Source organism: Oppia nitens, unplaced genomic scaffold, assembly GCF_028296485.1.
Source record: "Oppia nitens isolate AA-2021 unplaced genomic scaffold, nextdenovo-longstitch-racon4-pilon3 scaffold17_pilon_pilon_pilon, whole genome shotgun sequence".
In the NCBI taxonomy this organism is placed as follows: Eukaryota; Metazoa; Arthropoda; class Arachnida; order Sarcoptiformes; family Oppiidae; genus Oppia; species Oppia nitens.
This window is the reverse complement of record NW_026533196.1, coordinates 842004-861679: the sequence shown is the minus strand read 5'-3', so window position 1 is coordinate 861679 and position 19676 is coordinate 842004. Positions and strand designations below refer to the sequence as shown.

General features: G+C 25.6%; 1 protein-coding gene across 1 annotated transcript in view; it reads right to left on the bottom strand.

Moving 5' to 3' along the window:
- Window positions 1-1376: 1376 nt before the first annotated feature.
- The window catches only part of LOC128965502 (voltage-dependent T-type calcium channel subunit alpha-1H-like), a 52369-nt gene continuing 34069 nt past the window's right edge, over window positions 1377-19676 (bottom strand). The window contains exons 3-27 of the mRNA XM_054312208.1: window positions 15120-15368; window positions 13361-13458; window positions 13244-13284; window positions 13044-13174; window positions 12175-12219; window positions 10578-10953; window positions 10210-10313; window positions 9762-10038; window positions 8930-9707; window positions 8735-8837; window positions 8484-8669; window positions 8056-8173; window positions 6470-6625; window positions 6290-6392; window positions 5784-6031; window positions 4479-5698; window positions 4273-4399; window positions 4163-4190; window positions 3976-4076; window positions 3486-3768; window positions 3049-3200; window positions 2418-2808; window positions 2228-2349; window positions 1748-2162; window positions 1377-1657 (exon numbers count right to left, since the gene is read on the bottom strand). Coding sequence (XP_054168183.1) covers window positions 1377-1657; window positions 1748-2162; window positions 2228-2349; window positions 2418-2808; window positions 3049-3200; window positions 3486-3768; window positions 3976-4076; window positions 4163-4190; window positions 4273-4399; window positions 4479-5698; window positions 5784-6031; window positions 6290-6392; window positions 6470-6625; window positions 8056-8173; window positions 8484-8669; window positions 8735-8837; window positions 8930-9707; window positions 9762-10038; window positions 10210-10313; window positions 10578-10953; window positions 12175-12219; window positions 13044-13174; window positions 13244-13284; window positions 13361-13458; window positions 15120-15368 — 6133 coding nt within the window. The remainder of the gene's footprint in view (window positions 1658-1747; window positions 2163-2227; window positions 2350-2417; window positions 2809-3048; window positions 3201-3485; window positions 3769-3975; window positions 4077-4162; window positions 4191-4272; window positions 4400-4478; window positions 5699-5783; window positions 6032-6289; window positions 6393-6469; window positions 6626-8055; window positions 8174-8483; window positions 8670-8734; window positions 8838-8929; window positions 9708-9761; window positions 10039-10209; window positions 10314-10577; window positions 10954-12174; window positions 12220-13043; window positions 13175-13243; window positions 13285-13360; window positions 13459-15119; window positions 15369-19676) is intronic.

The window sequence follows — 19676 nt, the reverse complement described above, 5'->3', positions numbered from 1 at the left end:
ATTATTTGAGATCACATCTCATATGAAAAAGATGAGGAATATATCAACAAAAGGTTTACAATCTCTCTGTAGTATTACTTTCTACAGAATTGTCACTAAAGATAAACATTTAGTGCGGAACTCAACACAAGTATCGGAGGCATCCATTTGGTTGTCAACCGTAGGGTTGTGTCACTGATGCCAATACACAACTGTAGTCCGCATCACATCTTAACCATACAAACACAGTGTTTGTCGGCGCACAACACTTCTCAGTCTCATTCAAAAGGATATACGCTTTCAATATATCTCTGCGACTGACTATTGGATGAAATTATCACAAAAAATCAATAAATTGTTTACAAAATTGCAAAACAAGTTGTCGTTACAAAAAAAAAACTTTATTATATTTAATTATTTATATTACAAATGTTTATTGATTTTAATTGAATATACAGTATATAAAAAATAAATACCAATACTTTATTTAAGTAAAAAATATAATCGTTTTATCAATTAACATCTTTTGTAATTAACATCTTTTGTAATTAAAATCTATTCAATTATTATCATATTATAATTATTAATTTGATAATCATGTCATAAGTATTATGATTGTTTAACTCAAAATAATATAATTAATAAAAATATTGTAAATCAAATATAAGATTATTAATAATTAAATGGTTTCAATAACATTTTGAATAAATTTCATGTGAATTGTATTAATTAATAAATTAAAATATTAAAGTAACTTTTAAATAATTTAAAATTATTTTTTTGGTTAAATCTTTTTATTTGAATTGAACAATTGAATATTTAACAAAAATATATAAAAGGATTAAAAGTATGAATTTGTGAGAAATTATAAAAGCTTAGAGCAATGTCTTAATCTTATATTTTTAGTTTTAAACAAAAATATAAATACATTTTTTTAAAATAATTAAAAATCTGTACATTTATTAATATAAAACTAAACTAATACTGTATTTACTTTATTAACTTTAAAATTAAGATATTATTAAAAATAAAAAATAGAATTTTATTTAAAATTGTTTTTATTATTTTTTTTTAATTTTATTATTATACAATTTATTTTAAATTAAGTTAATTTATTTTTATTTAAATAAAATATACTGTATATATAAGTGTATATTTTTTGAACAAAAAAAATTAACAAACATAAAATTTGTAATTATATGTACAAACATTTTTTATATGAGTAATAAAAATTTTATAATTTACAACGTTAACTCTATATTGTATGATATTAACACATATTAATAGATTACACATATTATACAATTGTTATTTACATGATTATTGACATATAAAGTGATTTACTATAACAATAATATAGTAAAAAGTTGCTTAAATATTAGACAATATAAATGAAATCAATTAAGTGATGATTTACTGGATAGCGAGTCGTCCGCACTCCAGGTCACAGAATCAAGACTTTGTTGATCTGAGTCTTTGGCAAATTCCGGGTACGAGGGCTGTAGACAATGGGTTAATGTAGCCGACTCTTCGTCCATAAAGTCACTGAATTTTCTGTAAACATGTTTGGGTATCAATAAATCAGAACTAACTTCTGATATATTGGCGACCAGTTCTTGACCATCATCTTCAATGGTTATCACAGGAGTTCTATTCTGGTTATAGGACTCACTATTCGCTGTATTATTTGGAGAGATATTAATTTTATCACTCAATTGCTTCATATTCTTGTTCAGCTGTTCTTTGTCTAAATTAAATTGTTTCAAACCTTCACTGCTTCTACTAATTGAAATCATGGGATTGTTATTATGTTGATAATTGTTGTCCAAATCGATGGTCTCGCAGGTAAAGACAAAATTATTGGGAAGTGAAGCCATTTTCATGAGAGGGCGCCTAATGTTAAGTTTTCTCTCTCTTTGCTGTCGATCGATGGCATCTTTAATAGCTTTCTTCTCTGCTTCCATTTCTTTTGCAATTTCTAAATCTATTTCTTCGTCTTCATCGTCGTCGTCGTGTGTATGCGACTCTTCCAAGTGTTTCATTAAGACAGCAATTACAACATTAACTAAAACAAATTGAGCCATCAGTACGAAGACGACAAAATATAGCGGAGCAATGATCGGTGAAATACAACAATTGATTAAACAATCTTCTGTTGGATCGCATTTGTCTCTCAGTGTGTCCTAAATATCAAATATAACCATTAATTTATTATTTATGAAATTTATTATTATTTAATAAGTCATACTTTCATAATACCGTTCCAGTTGTCACCAGTGGCCACACGGAATAACGTAAGGAAAGCCATCCCAAAGTTTTGAAAATGAGCATGCTCACCCAAACCTTGACATGGATTATCTTCATCACACTCTGTATTGTTTATAATCATAAATATATTATTCAATAATATAATATCAATTAAGTTGTTATTCATTAACCTAATCGTCCAAAGAGTTCGGTTCCCAACGCAGAGAATATAAAGAAAAGCAAAAAGAAAAGTAATCCAAGATTTCCGACTTGAGGTAAGGCTTGCATAACAGTATCCAACAGTTGACGGATGCCTTTTGCCATCTTTAATAACTTTAATACTCTGGCGATTCTCATGACTCTCATTACACGAATTATTGTCGGATTTATTGGAATCAAAGTCGACTCCATTTCTTCGAGAATAATACCAAGAATGGAGAGCATCACTATAATCACATCCAATTGATTCCATTTGTCTTTTAAGTAACGCCTAACACCCAATGCCATGGCTTTCATAATGGCTTCGATCACGAAAACGCCAGTAAATACAAAGTTAAAGATTTTTAGCGTATAAACCAATCCCTATATTCAAGACATTAGTTTTAAATATTTGTATTATTAATCTGTAATAAGTTTTTTAATCATTATATACGATATAACTTTTTAAACATTTTAAAATGTTTTAATAAAAAAAATAACTAGGTAATATAATTATTTATTACTATTATTAAATTAATATAAATTATTAATAACTATAATATTGATTTATAAACTTTAAAATAAAAAAATTTATAATTAAAAAAACAATTGAAAACTACTTACAACAGGCATGAAATAGTGCTCTAATGACATAGTAATCACATTGAGACCAATAACAGCTGCTATTATCAAATCAAAGTACTTTCCGGTGACTATCTTATGGACAAACAATCGGTAGTTTCCATATCCAATAAAATATGGCGGTTCTCGCATTTCTATACAAAATAGTATATTATATAATATACGATATTATTCTGTGTTTATAACTATATATTGATATATTGATTGAAATAATATGTGAATAAATTGAATTTATCACATAAATTTATCTATAAATATGTATTAATATTTTTATACAGTACTAATACTATTAATAATAATAACAATATAAGGGGTGTGGGTAAGATCGCCATACCCCCCCCCCTTTGCTTGACTCTGGATAATACGTATTTTAAGTTTAAATTTAGGAAACATTATAAAAAATAGGAAAAAAATCAAACTTTTTCTTCTCTTTTCCAATTTTCGGGCTCTTTTAGCGGCTCTAAAGGCTTTCTCTTCTTTTTCTTGTTCTTCACGACATCGATGAAAGTTCTCGACGACGACACCGACAAACATATTGAGCACAAAGAAAGCAACCAAAAGAAGAAATGATATGAAATATAGTAATCGCCATTCATTGTAGTTCTCAATCGGCTGCTGATCCACACCCACCGCATCCAAACCCGTATACATTATATTAACCCATCCATCCTTTGATGACAACACAAACAATGACATCAAAGCCTGTTTTGAATAAATGTAAGTTTAAATATTTATTTTAATTAATATAATAATGAAATTTTTATCATTTATATGTTTAATGATTGTGAAATTATGAGACAAATGTATTGATAGAAATGTTTAAACACTACAGTATGTAACAGTTTAGATAAGTTTATTACTGTTTTTTGTTTTTATAAATAATAAATTATAGCTAATATGATTACATACCTGTCCTAAGTTATCAAAGTTATATTTTCTATTAATCCATCGATTTCTGGGATCAGACATACATTCTGTTTTATTTCTAACATTTTTTGCTTTCGGTCCCTCTGTTTATAACAAAACAAAACAAGTTATTAACTTATGTTATCTCTAAAAATAGTTTTTCAAATAAATATTAATGTGTAATACAAACCACAATAATATAGGCTGCCTTTAAAAAGCTGTTTTTAAGGGAAAATCAATAAATAAGTTATAAATAATTCACTTGACTATAATTTTTTTAAAAATTGAAAGTCTTAATACCTGAACTCCTAATATACCAAAAATAATGAAAAATGTACAGCAAATCAATACTATGTTTCCTATGGGTCGTAGAGATGAGAGCAGAGTTTGAACAACTAATTTAAGACCAGGTGCTCGGTTGATAACTCTGTAAACCAAAAATACATTTATTTCACAATCAATTTAAAAACATTGTCTAATAAACATTTTAATGATCTGTATATCACCTCAAGGGTCGTAACGATCGGAGTAAACGAAATACTCTAAGAATTCCCAAAATTCTGGGCGTCTTTTGCGCAAAGAATGAGAGGACGATATCAAAGAGCGAAACTCCAACTAAAATACCGTCCATTATATTCCAGCCGTTCTTAAAGTAGGCATCCTTTCCATAATAGAGACCTTTCGCGGCCACTTTGATCATCATTTCCAATGCAAATATGGCTGTAAATGCATAGTTAGCGATACCTAAGAACTCTCTCTCCGCACTCCACGGAGGGATCTTTGGTCTCTCCATTGCTAATGTTATACAATTTAATGATATAAACAATAGGACCACATAATCAAAATAAGTATTGTCTGCAATTGCAATGCATTGTTGTCTATATTTGTTATCAATTGGAAAAATAAATAAAGAATATTCTTCTCGTTGAGACATCCATTCAGTCCAATCAAAATATACACAAAATTTTCGCGAAGAATTTTGCATAAGATATGGATCACAAGTATTTGCATCACTTATTGCTTGATAGGGAGCACCTAATAGGGCGTCGTCTTTGAATGATTCGGCTAAAGTAACAGGAATTTCATCCAATTTGAATGACGAGTTCATCGATGGATTCTTTACACTGATAACACTGGATGAGTAGAAAACACCCGTCAATGAGTTCCGGGGACTCAGCACTCGGATCTCATGGATTAAGCTGTTTTTCCTCTCGATTGACATAAAACTTTTAATTGAATCGTCTGGACTAAGAGTGGAATTACATCCGACAGAGTTGTGTCTATTGGTCACTGACTCCTTTGTCGATGTTATTGAACACCGTTTGTTGTTATCGTTGATAAGCACAGAGACATCACCATTGCATTGATTGTTGACATCGACTTCAGTGGTGCTCTCATGCAGAGCATATCTTTTATCAAACACATCATTATCGCTATCACTCGAGTTATTGTCGTCAACCAGAGTTTGTTTGTCTAACTTTTTCTTTTTCTTCGAAGACTTCCGACTGATATTACTTCCGTGTCTTTGAATGCGTAAGACATTGCCTTTGTTGTCGGTACTGATACAAGAACTGCGAAGACTGTCTTGTATAGAGTTTAATGAATCGATATTAATAGAGCTGTTGCACGAACTTCTTCTTCGCTGAAGATTAGATGGCAACAAATGACTTGACGGCACTGATAGTGAAGCGATTGCATTGTTGGCTGAACACAAACTCGTGTCGTCCTTTAAATTGTAAATCAAAAATAATTAATTATAATTACATTAATTAATTCTAACAAAATCAACAATAAATTTGTATTAAACTAACAAATGACTGATTTATTGAGCAAAGAGATGCCGCTTGAATTTGAAGAGAAAGTGGACTCAATTGAAATGATCGGTTGGGTTCAAGTGTTGCATTGGGTGAACCCTGTGGTGTGGCCGCCGTATGGGTTATCAATGGAGGTATTCCTAGTAACACATCTTTATTATTATTATCATGATTTTGAGCCTTTATTGATGTGTTGGTTGACATTTCGTATCCAGTGTTAGATAAATTTGATAAAAGTTGCATTTCTATAAAAAATATTTTTTATAATATCGTATGTAATATTTATCATAAATATCAATATATAATATCAAATATCAAATATCAATATAGCATTTATTGGAAAAATACTTTATGTATTAAATAAAATTGGGTATAAATTTCTATTTTATATTGAAATACTATTTATAACTTTGGTTACTGTTTAAAGAGATTATAATTTCTATATTATTATATCTATATTTAATCATAATTAACATAATTTGTATAATTAAGACAATAAATACCTCTTTCGAGATTATCTTGTGGTCCATAAAAATAAATTAATTTTTCCCGTTTGACTTCGCCTTCTTGTGAATCCTCATCGGTTTCCGATTCTTTCCTCTCATCCTATAGTTTGTAATCATTTATAAAACTTTTAATAATTAATATCATTAAATGTTTTTGAAAATTTGAATCAAACAAACCGTATGAGAGAATCCTTCGACGAGAATTGCGACCAACAGATTAAATAAAACATAATTACCAAAAGTCATAAGCGCTACAAAATATAGGGCCGCGTATGGAGATGTCCTCTCCATACCATTGAATAACACCACATTCCAGTCCTCTTGAGTTAAAATCTGATTACAAATTTCATATATCAGGTATTATACATATATTTTATGAGTATTATTCATTTTGGATAAAAATGATATTAGATATTAGGTATCAATAATATTCATATTAATAACTTTGAGTTGACAGGCATTCACGTGTATATCGTTTTCCTTATCAATAAATTATTAGTTTAGATAAAACTTTGTTAATATATTTTCATTCATATTATCATTTACTTGAAAGGAATTTATTAACTATTGACTAAAAAAGCTATTTTATTATTAGATAAACTGTTTAAATGCCTGTTGGCCTCAATTATATAGATTATTATTGTTATTAATAAACTAATGTATAGTTTAGTGAACAGACCTGAAACACAGTAATTGTGGCCCAAAGTATAGAATCGAAATGCTTTCGATTAGTCATACATTTTATATTACTGTTCTCTATATCATCACAAGTGCAGTATCTTTTTGTGCCGTCTGATTGAATAATTGTGCAAAATTTGCCACCAAATAAATGCATGCCCAGGCAACTAACAATAATTAAGCAATACTGTCAACTATTATTATGCCAACCAATTGTAACATTAAGCAAATTCATTAAATATATAGATTTATAGTATATATACACTGTATAAACTAGACTATCATTTTGTTTTTCTAAAAAATAGCATTTTATAGCCATTAACAAAATTTTAATTATTATAAATGAAAACATAAAATTGTTTATTTTTTTTGGTGAAAGATATGGAGAGATATGAAAACAGGTAAATGAAGACTATATAAATAATATCTAATAAAGTTATGTATAAAATAATATTCATTTGAAAACTCGTTTAAAACATGTAATAAGTGCCAACACATTCACATAAATCATTGGTTTGACTGAGGGTTTGGTTATCACAGACGACGGCAAACATAAAATTGTGGATTAAAAGTGTATGCATTTCGACCAACTCTTTAAAAACGATTCTCTTAAATAAAAAGCTATTTTATTGTAAAATTCTTGTAATCACTTTCTATAACTACTGTTGTTTCTATGTTTTTAATGATAGCATCGATTATTAATAAAAAGTAAATATATTTTTTAGATAACATAATCCAAACACTGCTGAATATCACGTATTTAAAGCTTTATTTTTATGCTCTGAAAAATGTCGCTAACTATAAGCTAACACAAGTTGTTATAACAATAACAATAATAATAATCATAATTACAATATTATAGTATAAAATGCAAGAATATATAGTATACTGTACTGTATATAATATAAATACAGAATATATAGCAATATATAGCATATATTGTATATGACTATAGAATAATTGACTGTTCCTTATGGTTGCGCTATTATATAAATATATACAGTATTTATATATTGTATATAAATTTATATAAATGCCATAATAAATGATATAATAAACTGAAAGACATATTATGATAGTTATACCTGAAAAACGGTTACGAGAGCCCATAATAGTGAATCAAAATTCTTGCGATCGCATTGTATCGTATTTTCCGGTGTTTTTCGGCAAAATTTACAGCCAAACAAATTCATACCCAGAATACTGTAATTAGAGATAATGCTATACTCACTACTCGAATACAATTATGTTTTTTTTTAGATACAAGTAGTCATATAATATTACATATAAAACAATACATAATTCATAAAACAAACAAAGTTAGACACAACAAACATAATAGACATTTTTGGATTCAATTAGAAATTGTTTAGATTATTGTATTGACAAATCATATTTAAGAGGATTTATGCTATTCTTATGATCGAATAATAGCAGAAAAAATTATGACTATAAAGACAGTTAAATATTTGATTGCTATATAATATAAGAAAAAACATTTTCAATCACTTACCTAAAGATGAATATAAAAAGTAAAAGAAGTGCAAAAAAGACGGCGACGTTGTCTATAGTTCTTAACATTATTACTAATTGTCGTCTGAGGGCTGGCATAAAGCGAACCAATTTCAAGATCCGTAATAATCTAAAACTTCTGAGCACTGATAGCCCACTGCCGTGTTCTTCAAGCAATTCCAGTAAACTATAAATAGATAAATAATGAAATATAAATAGTATTATCTGTTTAAGTATTGAAACTAATGTTACCTAAGAAGTACAATACTGCCGTCAAATACATTAAAACCCGAAGAGATATAGTTATAAAAGCCATCGGCAGACAGTTTGAGAACCATTTCAAAACCAAATATAGCTTAATATAAAATATTGTTTTATTTATTAAGAAAAAATTTATTCAATCATATATTAAATTGTTAGACATAGATATGTTAATAGAGTACATACCGGTAAATATAACATTACTTATTTCGACGGTTTGTGTGAGGCTTTCCGGTTGATTGTGATATTCAATTCCCATACAAATTGTATTGAATAGTATAGATAAAAATATAGCTCTTTTAAAGTAATTGTGATTAACTATAATCTTGAGCACCGATTGAACAGCACTCCAGAATCGGACACATCGGGATCTGTCTTTAAGTTGGCTATCATTTTGGTCATCAATGTCGTCATCCCACGAACCTTCAGATTTACTCCATTGGTTTGTATCACTTTGTGAGGTCACTGTTTCTGTAATGCTTTGAAGTTCGCCTTTTAATGTAACAAATGTTGGACTCGGAGTTGGCCTAAGAAACAGTAGAGTTGGTGCAGAACAATGACGACCAGATTTGGATGCACTCAAGTGAAAGGTCTTCAATGTCTGGTTATCACTCATTTCATTACTTTTTACACAATCAATGGTTTGAATATAGTTTTGATGAGCGAGTGAATTGTCTCTAATCTCCTCTCTATTCAAACAATACTTAATGGAAGACTTATTCAGACCTTTGTTTGTCTTGTCTTTAATGGCAGTTGAAGTGAGTTCTGCATTGACCTCATTATTCTTCGCTGGAGAATAATTGACGTCAATGTCAGATATTTCTGGACTGGCTCGGGGTGCCGGTGCCGGCAATACCGATGCTTCACTGATTACACATTTAGTTATACGAGCAGATGTGGTCTGAGGTGAATGAGAGATGAGTTTAGCACAGGTTTTATCACAACGCTTTGTTTTTGGTCCCTTCTGTGAACAGGGATCTGATTTATAATCATTTGATACATAAGTATAGTTTTTTACATATTTTCGTTTTGTCTTTTTAGACGATCTCTTGTGCAGTCGTTTAGAGCCCAATGCTATTGCATGAGAGACTTCATTCATAGGGTTAAGTGGGTTGAAGGCAGTGGACATGTCTATAGTGGACGACAACTCTTTGGTTTTCCGTCGCTGTCGATACCATCTAATTGTTGTTCTCCTCGACTTTCGCCATAAATGTGCTAAATATTTGATTAAAGCTGCATAACAATTGTTTGGCTCGGATGCACTGTAACTGGCCAGGGTGCTCTGGGAATGGCACCTATACCACAATAGATATAAGAGATAAGACATATTTCTATTATTAACTTATAGATAAATATACAATTAACGCTTTATTTATTTAAATAATAATTAATTATTGACATTATTAATATAAAACAATAGAAATATAGAAAAAGTAAATTATATAAACTCATGGTATATGACATACCTGGCCCTCTCCTGTCTCATTCTCTCCATTTCACGCTTCTTGGTCTCAGAAAATTGTGTCGCAATCACAACCAAACATAAGTTAATCATAAAGAAGGAACCGATCTATCATTTGGCAGAAGAAAAAAATATAATAAACCACACAATCATTATTGTTCACTAAATAAAGCAATTATTTTATAATTTATTTATAAACACATCACTTGGTTTGTGGCTCTTTATTTAAATTAGATTTTCTTTTAATTTAATAATGTTTGATGTAATGGGAAAATAACTAAAACATATATTTCTTATGACTTTTCTATTTATTTAGTTTAGCATAATTTGGATTAATTATAAAAAAAATCAAATCAAACTATAAAAACAAACCACAATTAGTAAGACAAAGTAGATCCAGTCCCAGAAAGAGTGGGCGTCCTGAACGTAGTACATGATGTCAGACCATCCCTCAAGACTGATAACCAGGAAGATTGTAGTCCACGCCATACCCACGTTATCAAAGGAGATGGCGTCCTGAAAGGGATTTTTATCTCCGGCCTTACATTCCGTATAGTATTGGTTCCAATTGACACAATTAGTATCATTTGGTTCATTACCACTAAATTGTTGGGCTCTATCACTGCATTTTAAATGATAATATCTCGATGGAAGCAAATCCACGCACCGATGCATACCATTGTCTTTATCAGCACTGCATATGTAATCCTTGTCCGCGTCTGGGTTTTGGTAATAGGAGGCAATTGGACTGCAAGTATGGATGCAATAAACATGTTATGTTGTGTTTTATATGTATATATAGATTATTTATGACCTAAACTATAATTTGATTAATAAATAAAAAATAGTTGACATTTAAGAATAAGAAAAGCATAAAATACTAATGCTTTGAATATCACTCCAAATACTTTTATTTTAAACGAGAAGATCATACAAAATATATAAGTAATGCATCAATAAATTATCAATTTCTACATATATGCACTCAATTCACCAAAACATATATATATTTTTGTTCAATACTAAAAAAGCAATCACTAGATTTTTCATTCATAAGCAAAATATACAATTCATTTCACATTTTTTAATATAAAAGTTCATGTATTTTCATAAATACAACTCAAAAAATATTATTTAAGAATTCATTCATTTTATAAACATTTTTTCAAAAATAAAAAAAAATAATTAATAATAAATTTTTATTATATTAACTCACGATTCAATACAAAGGTCAGACACATATACAGTATAATATACTGTAAATGATTTAGGCATAGATTCCACAAAAAGCTAACATTAGATACAGTTTAATATTTAAATCTATTAATCATTTTTAAATACATGTATTTTTTAAATACCAACAAAAGGAAAGGTTTTAATGTATTATAGAGAATCTAATGATAAAATATAGTATTAAATTAAAGCAACGACTCAATCAATTGTTAATTTATGGCAATTAATAGTCGATTACATGCTATTTCTGAAGTTTAGGAAAATTAATGCAAATCATTAGGTTTTTTATGTTATTAATGTTAATGTAAAATGCATTAAGACTATAGCTATAGCCATTGCTAATGTACATTAAGTAATAATAATAATAATAATAATAAATAGAAAATATGGACAAAATTAGGCAAATTTGTTTTTTAAACTCAGCACTTATGATATATATATATAAATTATATATATTTAATACTTGCCATATTGAAGATTATAAATAAGGTTTTACTTTAAATTATGTAAATAAATATAGCTAATTAAATAGTCAGTAATTTTTTGTTTGTTATTATTAATGCTTACATAAATATTGTTAGCATTGGAAGACTACTTAAAAAACATTTTTGCCTAATATTAGTAAACATAAACTTAAAAACTCAAAATTTACAAATTACTAATAATTTTTTCAAATTCTCAATATATATATATATTTATTAATATATACAGAATCTATCATCGGATCAATTCTTACTGTAAAACTTTGACTCTTTCAACGTATATCTGCGAGATATCGTACCTGAAAAAGCGGAAGTCATTATTTTTATAGATTTTTCATATATTATATAACCATTTTATGTTATGAATAAAAAGTAGAGTTAAATAAAAATATTATATATTATAAAAAGTTGAATTATAGTAATACAGGAAAAAATATTTCTTATGGTTTGTATGTATGTTTTTATTCATTGCTTTTATATTTTATAATTGATTTATATGATTAATGCATTTTCTATTTCTATAAATGCATTCTTATATAACATATGTATAAATATATTTTTAAATATTTTAATACTATTAAAATGCTATATATTAACTATTGAATATAGTATTGTAAAATAATTTTTTATATGTTTTACCAATTGTGTGATATTTTATTTTATTGTAAAATATATATAAAAAATAAGATTTTATAGTATTTTGAAAACACAATACTCAATGTAAGAAATAAATTGATTCAAAGTGTCATACATTTTGACAAACCTGTCAACAACAAAAATATACTGCATTTCTATGACTATCTTATAATACAATATACTCTATATGAGATGTAATGGTTAACCATTATATTATATTATATTTTGCGTTTTATGAGTTTGTCATAAAACAAATAATAGGAAATAAATAGTATAATAAATATATATTTATATATACTGTACAGTAATATATTTTATGGATAACTATACAGTAAATAGTGTTATAATTTATATTATATTGCCAATAACTTATTTAATAGTCTATCAATTAGATATAACTTTATATATTTTGTATAAAAATAATATAATAATGCATTAGAAATCAATTATAAGATAGATGTTAATGGTATGTACGGGTAAGGCATACCTCGGGAGTGAGACATTAGTGGGTAATACGAGATGACATCTCTGGCGTAATAGTCCGGCCCATAGCTGTACACCGATTATACCAAATATGAAGAACACGAAGAAACACAACATAAGCACATTTCCTAACATCTGTGCAAACGTTACAATCGATGTAATAATGATATTCACAATCATTTATAATGATTTTCATATACACACCGGCAATGTGTCCAGTAATAACATAACCAAAATCCGCATACCTATCAAAAATACAAGTGATTTTATTACCTAATATACCATCTATTATAACATTATAATATAAAAACAATATATTACTCGGAATCCTATTGATGGCACGCAATGGTCTTAAAACTCTTACGGTTCGTATCGCTGATAAATTCATGTTTCCCACGTCTAGACAGTACTCCAGTGCACTAGTTATGTAAAAATGCATTTTTTAAATAATTAATTCAATTCAATTTTATTTATTTTAAAACAATTATTATATAAATTAAGTGGACAATTTTCAAACTTTAAATTAACTCATTTTAATATACTAATACTATATACCGGTATAGTATTCTTAATACAATAAAATAAAACAAAAAAACTGTCATATAATAAAATTAAATATTATATCAAAAGATACTCAACATCATTGAAAATCATTTTTGATTTTGATTTAAATATTAATATTTATTAAACTTATGATATAAAAATATTTGTTTAAATTGTTTATATACTTATTCACGTAAAGCCTTTGTGACAATTAATTATAAAACTATATTAATATTACAATAGAAGATATCAATATATACCTAAATAATATCATTTAATATCATTTTACTAAAAATATATAATTCTAAATATGATATGAATTTTAATCGCAAGCATATGTGCTTTTCTGTACAAATTCTATATACAAGTACTGTATTAATATACTGCATATAAAGTACACATATATATAATATATATTACATTATACATTATACACATTTATTTGTGTGTATGTATGTATGTATGTATGTATGTGAATGTGTTTAATATTTTATTTAAAATCTTTGAATTTTTTAAATATTATATATTTATAAATAAATTGCATTGAAATACAAAAACATTTTTATACTTTATATTTTATAAAATGCATATGAGATTTAAAATTATCAAATCATAATATAATAATAATAATATATACTCTTTGTTGATGTTTTTGAGTAAATTTTTTTATATAAAGTTTTTTCTTTCTCCTAAGAATTTTGAATAAAATTGAATTTTTATACTTCAGAAAAATATCCAATAATTTGGATAAAATTTGTGATATAAATAAAATTGCAGTCAATTCATAAAAAGGTTACTTTTATTTGCAAAATAACAGAATTTTTTTTTTAAAACTCAATGTATATATATATATAAAACTAACAGTTTATGAATTTGAAAGTTCATAAATTCAAACTAAATTACATGCTTTGTATACTAAATAATATAATTTATAAGAAAACTTTTTTGATTTATTACACAAATTAAATATATCTTACATAATATCTATGAGATTTTTAAAATATTGAAATTGTTTTGTTTTTTGATGCATTTATTTATATGCATTAGTTGTTTATATAAACAAATATGCAATACATATCTCAATTATGATAATCACATATTCAATTATATGCTTTTTCAATCATAAGTATAATCAAATATTTTTATATGAAAATATCGTCCACTAAAATATTATGTATTAAAAACTGCAAATATATGATTATATTGAATAAATTAAATATATTTCAACACAAACAAAACTCATTGAAACTCGTGGTTTGTATCTATTCTTTATATTTAAATGCATTCAATTTGTTAAATAAAACAGAATATTAAAAAACTGTATTTATATAAAAACTTTTTCAATAAAAACTAAACTTAATTTATATTGAATATTCAAATATATATTTTTTGGTTTGTATTCTGACATTAAATACATCTTTTTCATATATTAGTCGACACGAACTATCATTTAAATTAATGAAAAATTATATAAATTAAAAAATAATAAAATTATAAACAATTATAAATACTAAATTGTAAATTGTAAATAACATACCCGGCCACCACAATAAAACAGTCGAGTCTATTCCATGTGTCCGATAGATAAGCGCCTTTAGATCCAGTGATTCCCATTGCAGTCATTTTAATGATCATTTCAATGGTAAAGAATGCAAATATGATGTCATCAAACACTTGTAATGCCTTACAGCGAGATGTCGTACAATATTCGTCATTACAGGGCTGATACATACCAAGTGTCACACAATTGAGCAAAATTGCTATCATTGAGATTCGCTCAAACCATGTGTTATACAAATTGACATTCAAAACAGTTAAGGACTATATTTTTGACACTTTTTAATTAAATTTATTTTATACTTATAAAAAACAAACAAAAACAGACATATATATAGAATTATGTTAAAGTTTTTTTAAAGAGTCATTTAAAACTGATATTAAAAGAAAAGATAAATTATGTCATATAACTAAATATTATATAAACTCTAGAATTTACTAATTATTTTTTTCCTTAAAAACTTGATTTTATAAAAATACTGTACATTAAAAATACTGCACATAAGTAGTTTGCTATACAATAATATTTTTTACACAATAACAATAATCCTATAAAAATATTTTCTTGAAATTTCTTATTTATCCAAAACAACTAATAATAATTAGTTATAAAATATTTTTATCATCAGATACTCAACACACGAATTGTAAATAATTTTCTATTGTTATTATTAGTTATTAACAGTTATACACACAACTATTATAAACCATATACAGTACAAACTAATAATTATTGAACAAACATAGGATTTGTATCATGAATTATTTAGATATTTATTTTATTTAATACATAACTTTATTTATGACCCAATTCATGAATTGAATGATTTGTCAAAAACTTTATAGTCAACAAAATAAACAAATAATTAAATAATAAAAATTCTATTCAATATCAACTCAATTTTTTATACTACATAATAAATTAGTTAATATGATGTAATATTAAATCAATTATTTAAATAAAAATATAATAAATATATCAAACTTAAAAAACGAAATTCAATAATAATATTCAAAGAAATTAAGTAAATCAATAAAAAATTAATTTTATTTTTATTCTAAAGGTATCATATAATTGTTAAATAACATTATATACTCTGTAAACATAACTCATAACATGAGTTACAAAATTGTCTAAATATTATTGTTAGCTTAAAATGATAATATTAATACTAGAATCAATAAAATATTATACGAGTTAATGATGAAGCAAATCAAAGACTACAAAATTTGCAGCAAATTTACTGAAAGTCATTACATAAGTTGTTGATATAGTTAGTACAGAATCGGAAAAACTGTTTGACTTTACAGAATAATGACTTAACCATATTATAGACAACAATGAAATACAGTATAAATAAGTGGTAATAATACAAGAATTTCACAAACAAACACAAAGTCAATGAAAAGTTAAGAAATATTACAGTAATTTAGTTGAATTGAAATCTAATATCGTGTATTATAAAACTTATTGTATATATTTCTCTCTCTCTCTCTCTCTCTCTCTCTCTCTCTTTATATATATAACTTTATATATATATATATATCTTAAATGATGAATGTTTGTGTGATTTATCCATTTCTTATGTTCCACTTTTTAAAAATTTTCTTGTGGTTTAGTCAACCCAAGCTTGCTATGATTAGCACAGGTATGTAAAGTACAGCCTAACCTGTCTAATGTGAATCCTAATAATTTTGACAATAGCCAGCTTATACAGTAGAGGGTGTAATTTATACACCGGAAGAAATAAATGTTTAATTACTTAAAAACTATTAGAAATGTTTATATTTATAATAATCTATTTATAAATTACACTTTATTGCTAATTTAATAAGTAATTTAATAATCTATTAATTTACAATATAGTTGGTCTAAAATAAGTGTATAACATCAAACTCATTCATTAAAAAAATAATTTTAAAACTTATAGTTATATTTTTGCAAATATAAACTCTTTAATTATTTAATAAAAAAGTAATAAAACAAACAATTCTTGCATTAATTTTATTAAAATAGTATGTTTTTGTACTCTTTTTTAAATAATAAATATACTAATATTACTCTTAAAATATAATTTAAATACATTAATCTTTGTATATTCAATGTATATATACTACTAGACTGTATTACCTATTAATTCAGTTAATTAAAAATTTACTAAGAAATGTATTAATTATTAACGTTTAGACTCAGTATAACCATATATTTATATAACATAATGTACAACATAGTCATATACCATGTAATTAAAGTTTATTTAGTAAATTAAGTTTTTTTGTCAATAAAAGTAAAGTATTTAGAGTTCATTGAAGAATATGTGATGAGAAATGCATAAAATGCAAAAATCTTATAAACTAAAGTCAAAACATTGAGTTATTTAGTATATAATGACTAAAATATACTGTATATACAATATATTGACAAAATTTGAAATCGATTTCAAACATTTTTCTCAATACAAATCAGTGTTAAATAACTACTAAAACCAAATTGTAATACCAGTGCAACATAAGGGCACCAAAAACTACTGGCGTTAGTGTAAAAAACCTGACGATATTTGTCGTCAAACATAACCTGCGGTTCTTTTCCTGAGTTAACACATTCACTGAATCTAACAATTTGTCAAAAAATTGTTAGATTTTTTTGCTTTTGATTCACTCTTACATTTGTTTTGACAACACTTAGTTGTATTGGCTTAACATCTGGTTGTGACTGAACTTTACTCTCTAACTCTAAACCATTGCAATCATAGATATCTCTAAAAAATCTATAAGAAATCTTAATTGTTATTATTGACAATCATTTTAAAATTCAATCAATAAAATAGTTTTTTTCTTTGCTTTAAGTAATCAAATATATAATAGAATTGTAATCAAAATCTATGCCATTTGTTTTCAATTGACTAAATAAATAAAATTATAGGAAATCGATATTAGATTAAAGTACATAAAGAAAAAGTCATTACTATATTCTTATAAATTAAGCTAACATTAGTGTATAATAAATGTTTCTTTTTGTTGTTGATAATTGTTATAAAATTTACATTAAGACAAATGTACTGCAAATTATTGTTATGTGTTAATTATATTGATTCAAAAGTTTTCAAACAATTTTTTAAAGCAATAAAACATTTATTTAAAACTTTAATTATTAGTTGGTGTATTGCTGTATATACAGTGTTTGTAGGCTTTATAAAAAAATGAAAAAAATAACAACTAGTGGTTAACATATTTGTTGTTAACTTTCAATACAATAAAAACATTTTTTTGCCTCAAAACCAAAATCGTTATTATTTTCATTTATTAGTTAACTTAAGGTTTTGGCAAAACAACAATGTATTGCATCCAATGTCTGCCTTAAAGACATATTAGTTATAAAACTTAATTTATTTTGTTTTTATATTTAATATTATATTGACAGCAAAACATATGGTGAAAGCTTGAACTATAAATATTTATTATAATAAAATAAAAATAATTGTTGGCTATTATTACAGTAATAATAGTGATCACAATAATAATGATTTATTATTTTTATTTACATAGTTGTTTATGTTGATTATTAAATATCAAATTATTAAATATTATTAAATACTAATAAAGTCAAGTAGTATATATATATACATACATATATATATTTATATTTATTTGAGCAACCGATATAAATTGAAAAATTGATATTAACTGTAGAGAATCACTAAAGTTATTAGATTTCATAAAATTAGCATAAAAAATATCGTAGAAATATTTAAATGAAAACAGTAAACATATAAACAAATAAATAAAAGATAAAATATCATAAAATACTGCTACAAATTGATGGAAATTGAAAAAAGTAAAATTTGTAAAGAATTATTATTTGAATAAATATAAAAACATCAGAAAAACAATTTACCAAATATTACAATACTTACATTATTTATACTACAATACTGTATATGTAAAAATATACACAACTACAGTATATTGTATGTATTATATAGTATTTGTTGAAAAATACCAATATTTATATAAATAGTAAACTAATAAATGTTTGAGAACTTCTATTGTTATAATAATAATAATAATAATTGTATTATAAGTTTGCTTACAATACACTAAATAAGGAAAAGCATTATTATTAGGAATCACAGAATGATTCACTTATTCTTAATTTTTATTCAAAACATAACATTTATATAAAGCATTTGTAAATATAGTAATTTCATTATACAAACACTTACTAAACATTTAAAACGCCAGAAAAAATGTTTTGTTTTAATATTAAATATTTTATTATAATAAAGTCCATAAAATCCAAATTTAATTTATGTTGACTTTGAATAACTGTGTTTTACATGTGAGGGACATAAAGTTGGAGCTGAAGAATAATGGGCAACACCTCCGGGGAATCCATTTGTTTGTGAATTTTGCCTTTTTCTTAGTCGACATGAATTTGTCTCTGTTTTATGTTATGTCAAATACAATAAATGTTTAAACAAATATTTTACTATATTTGTATGTTATATATAACTGTTATAATATCAGGTATAATATA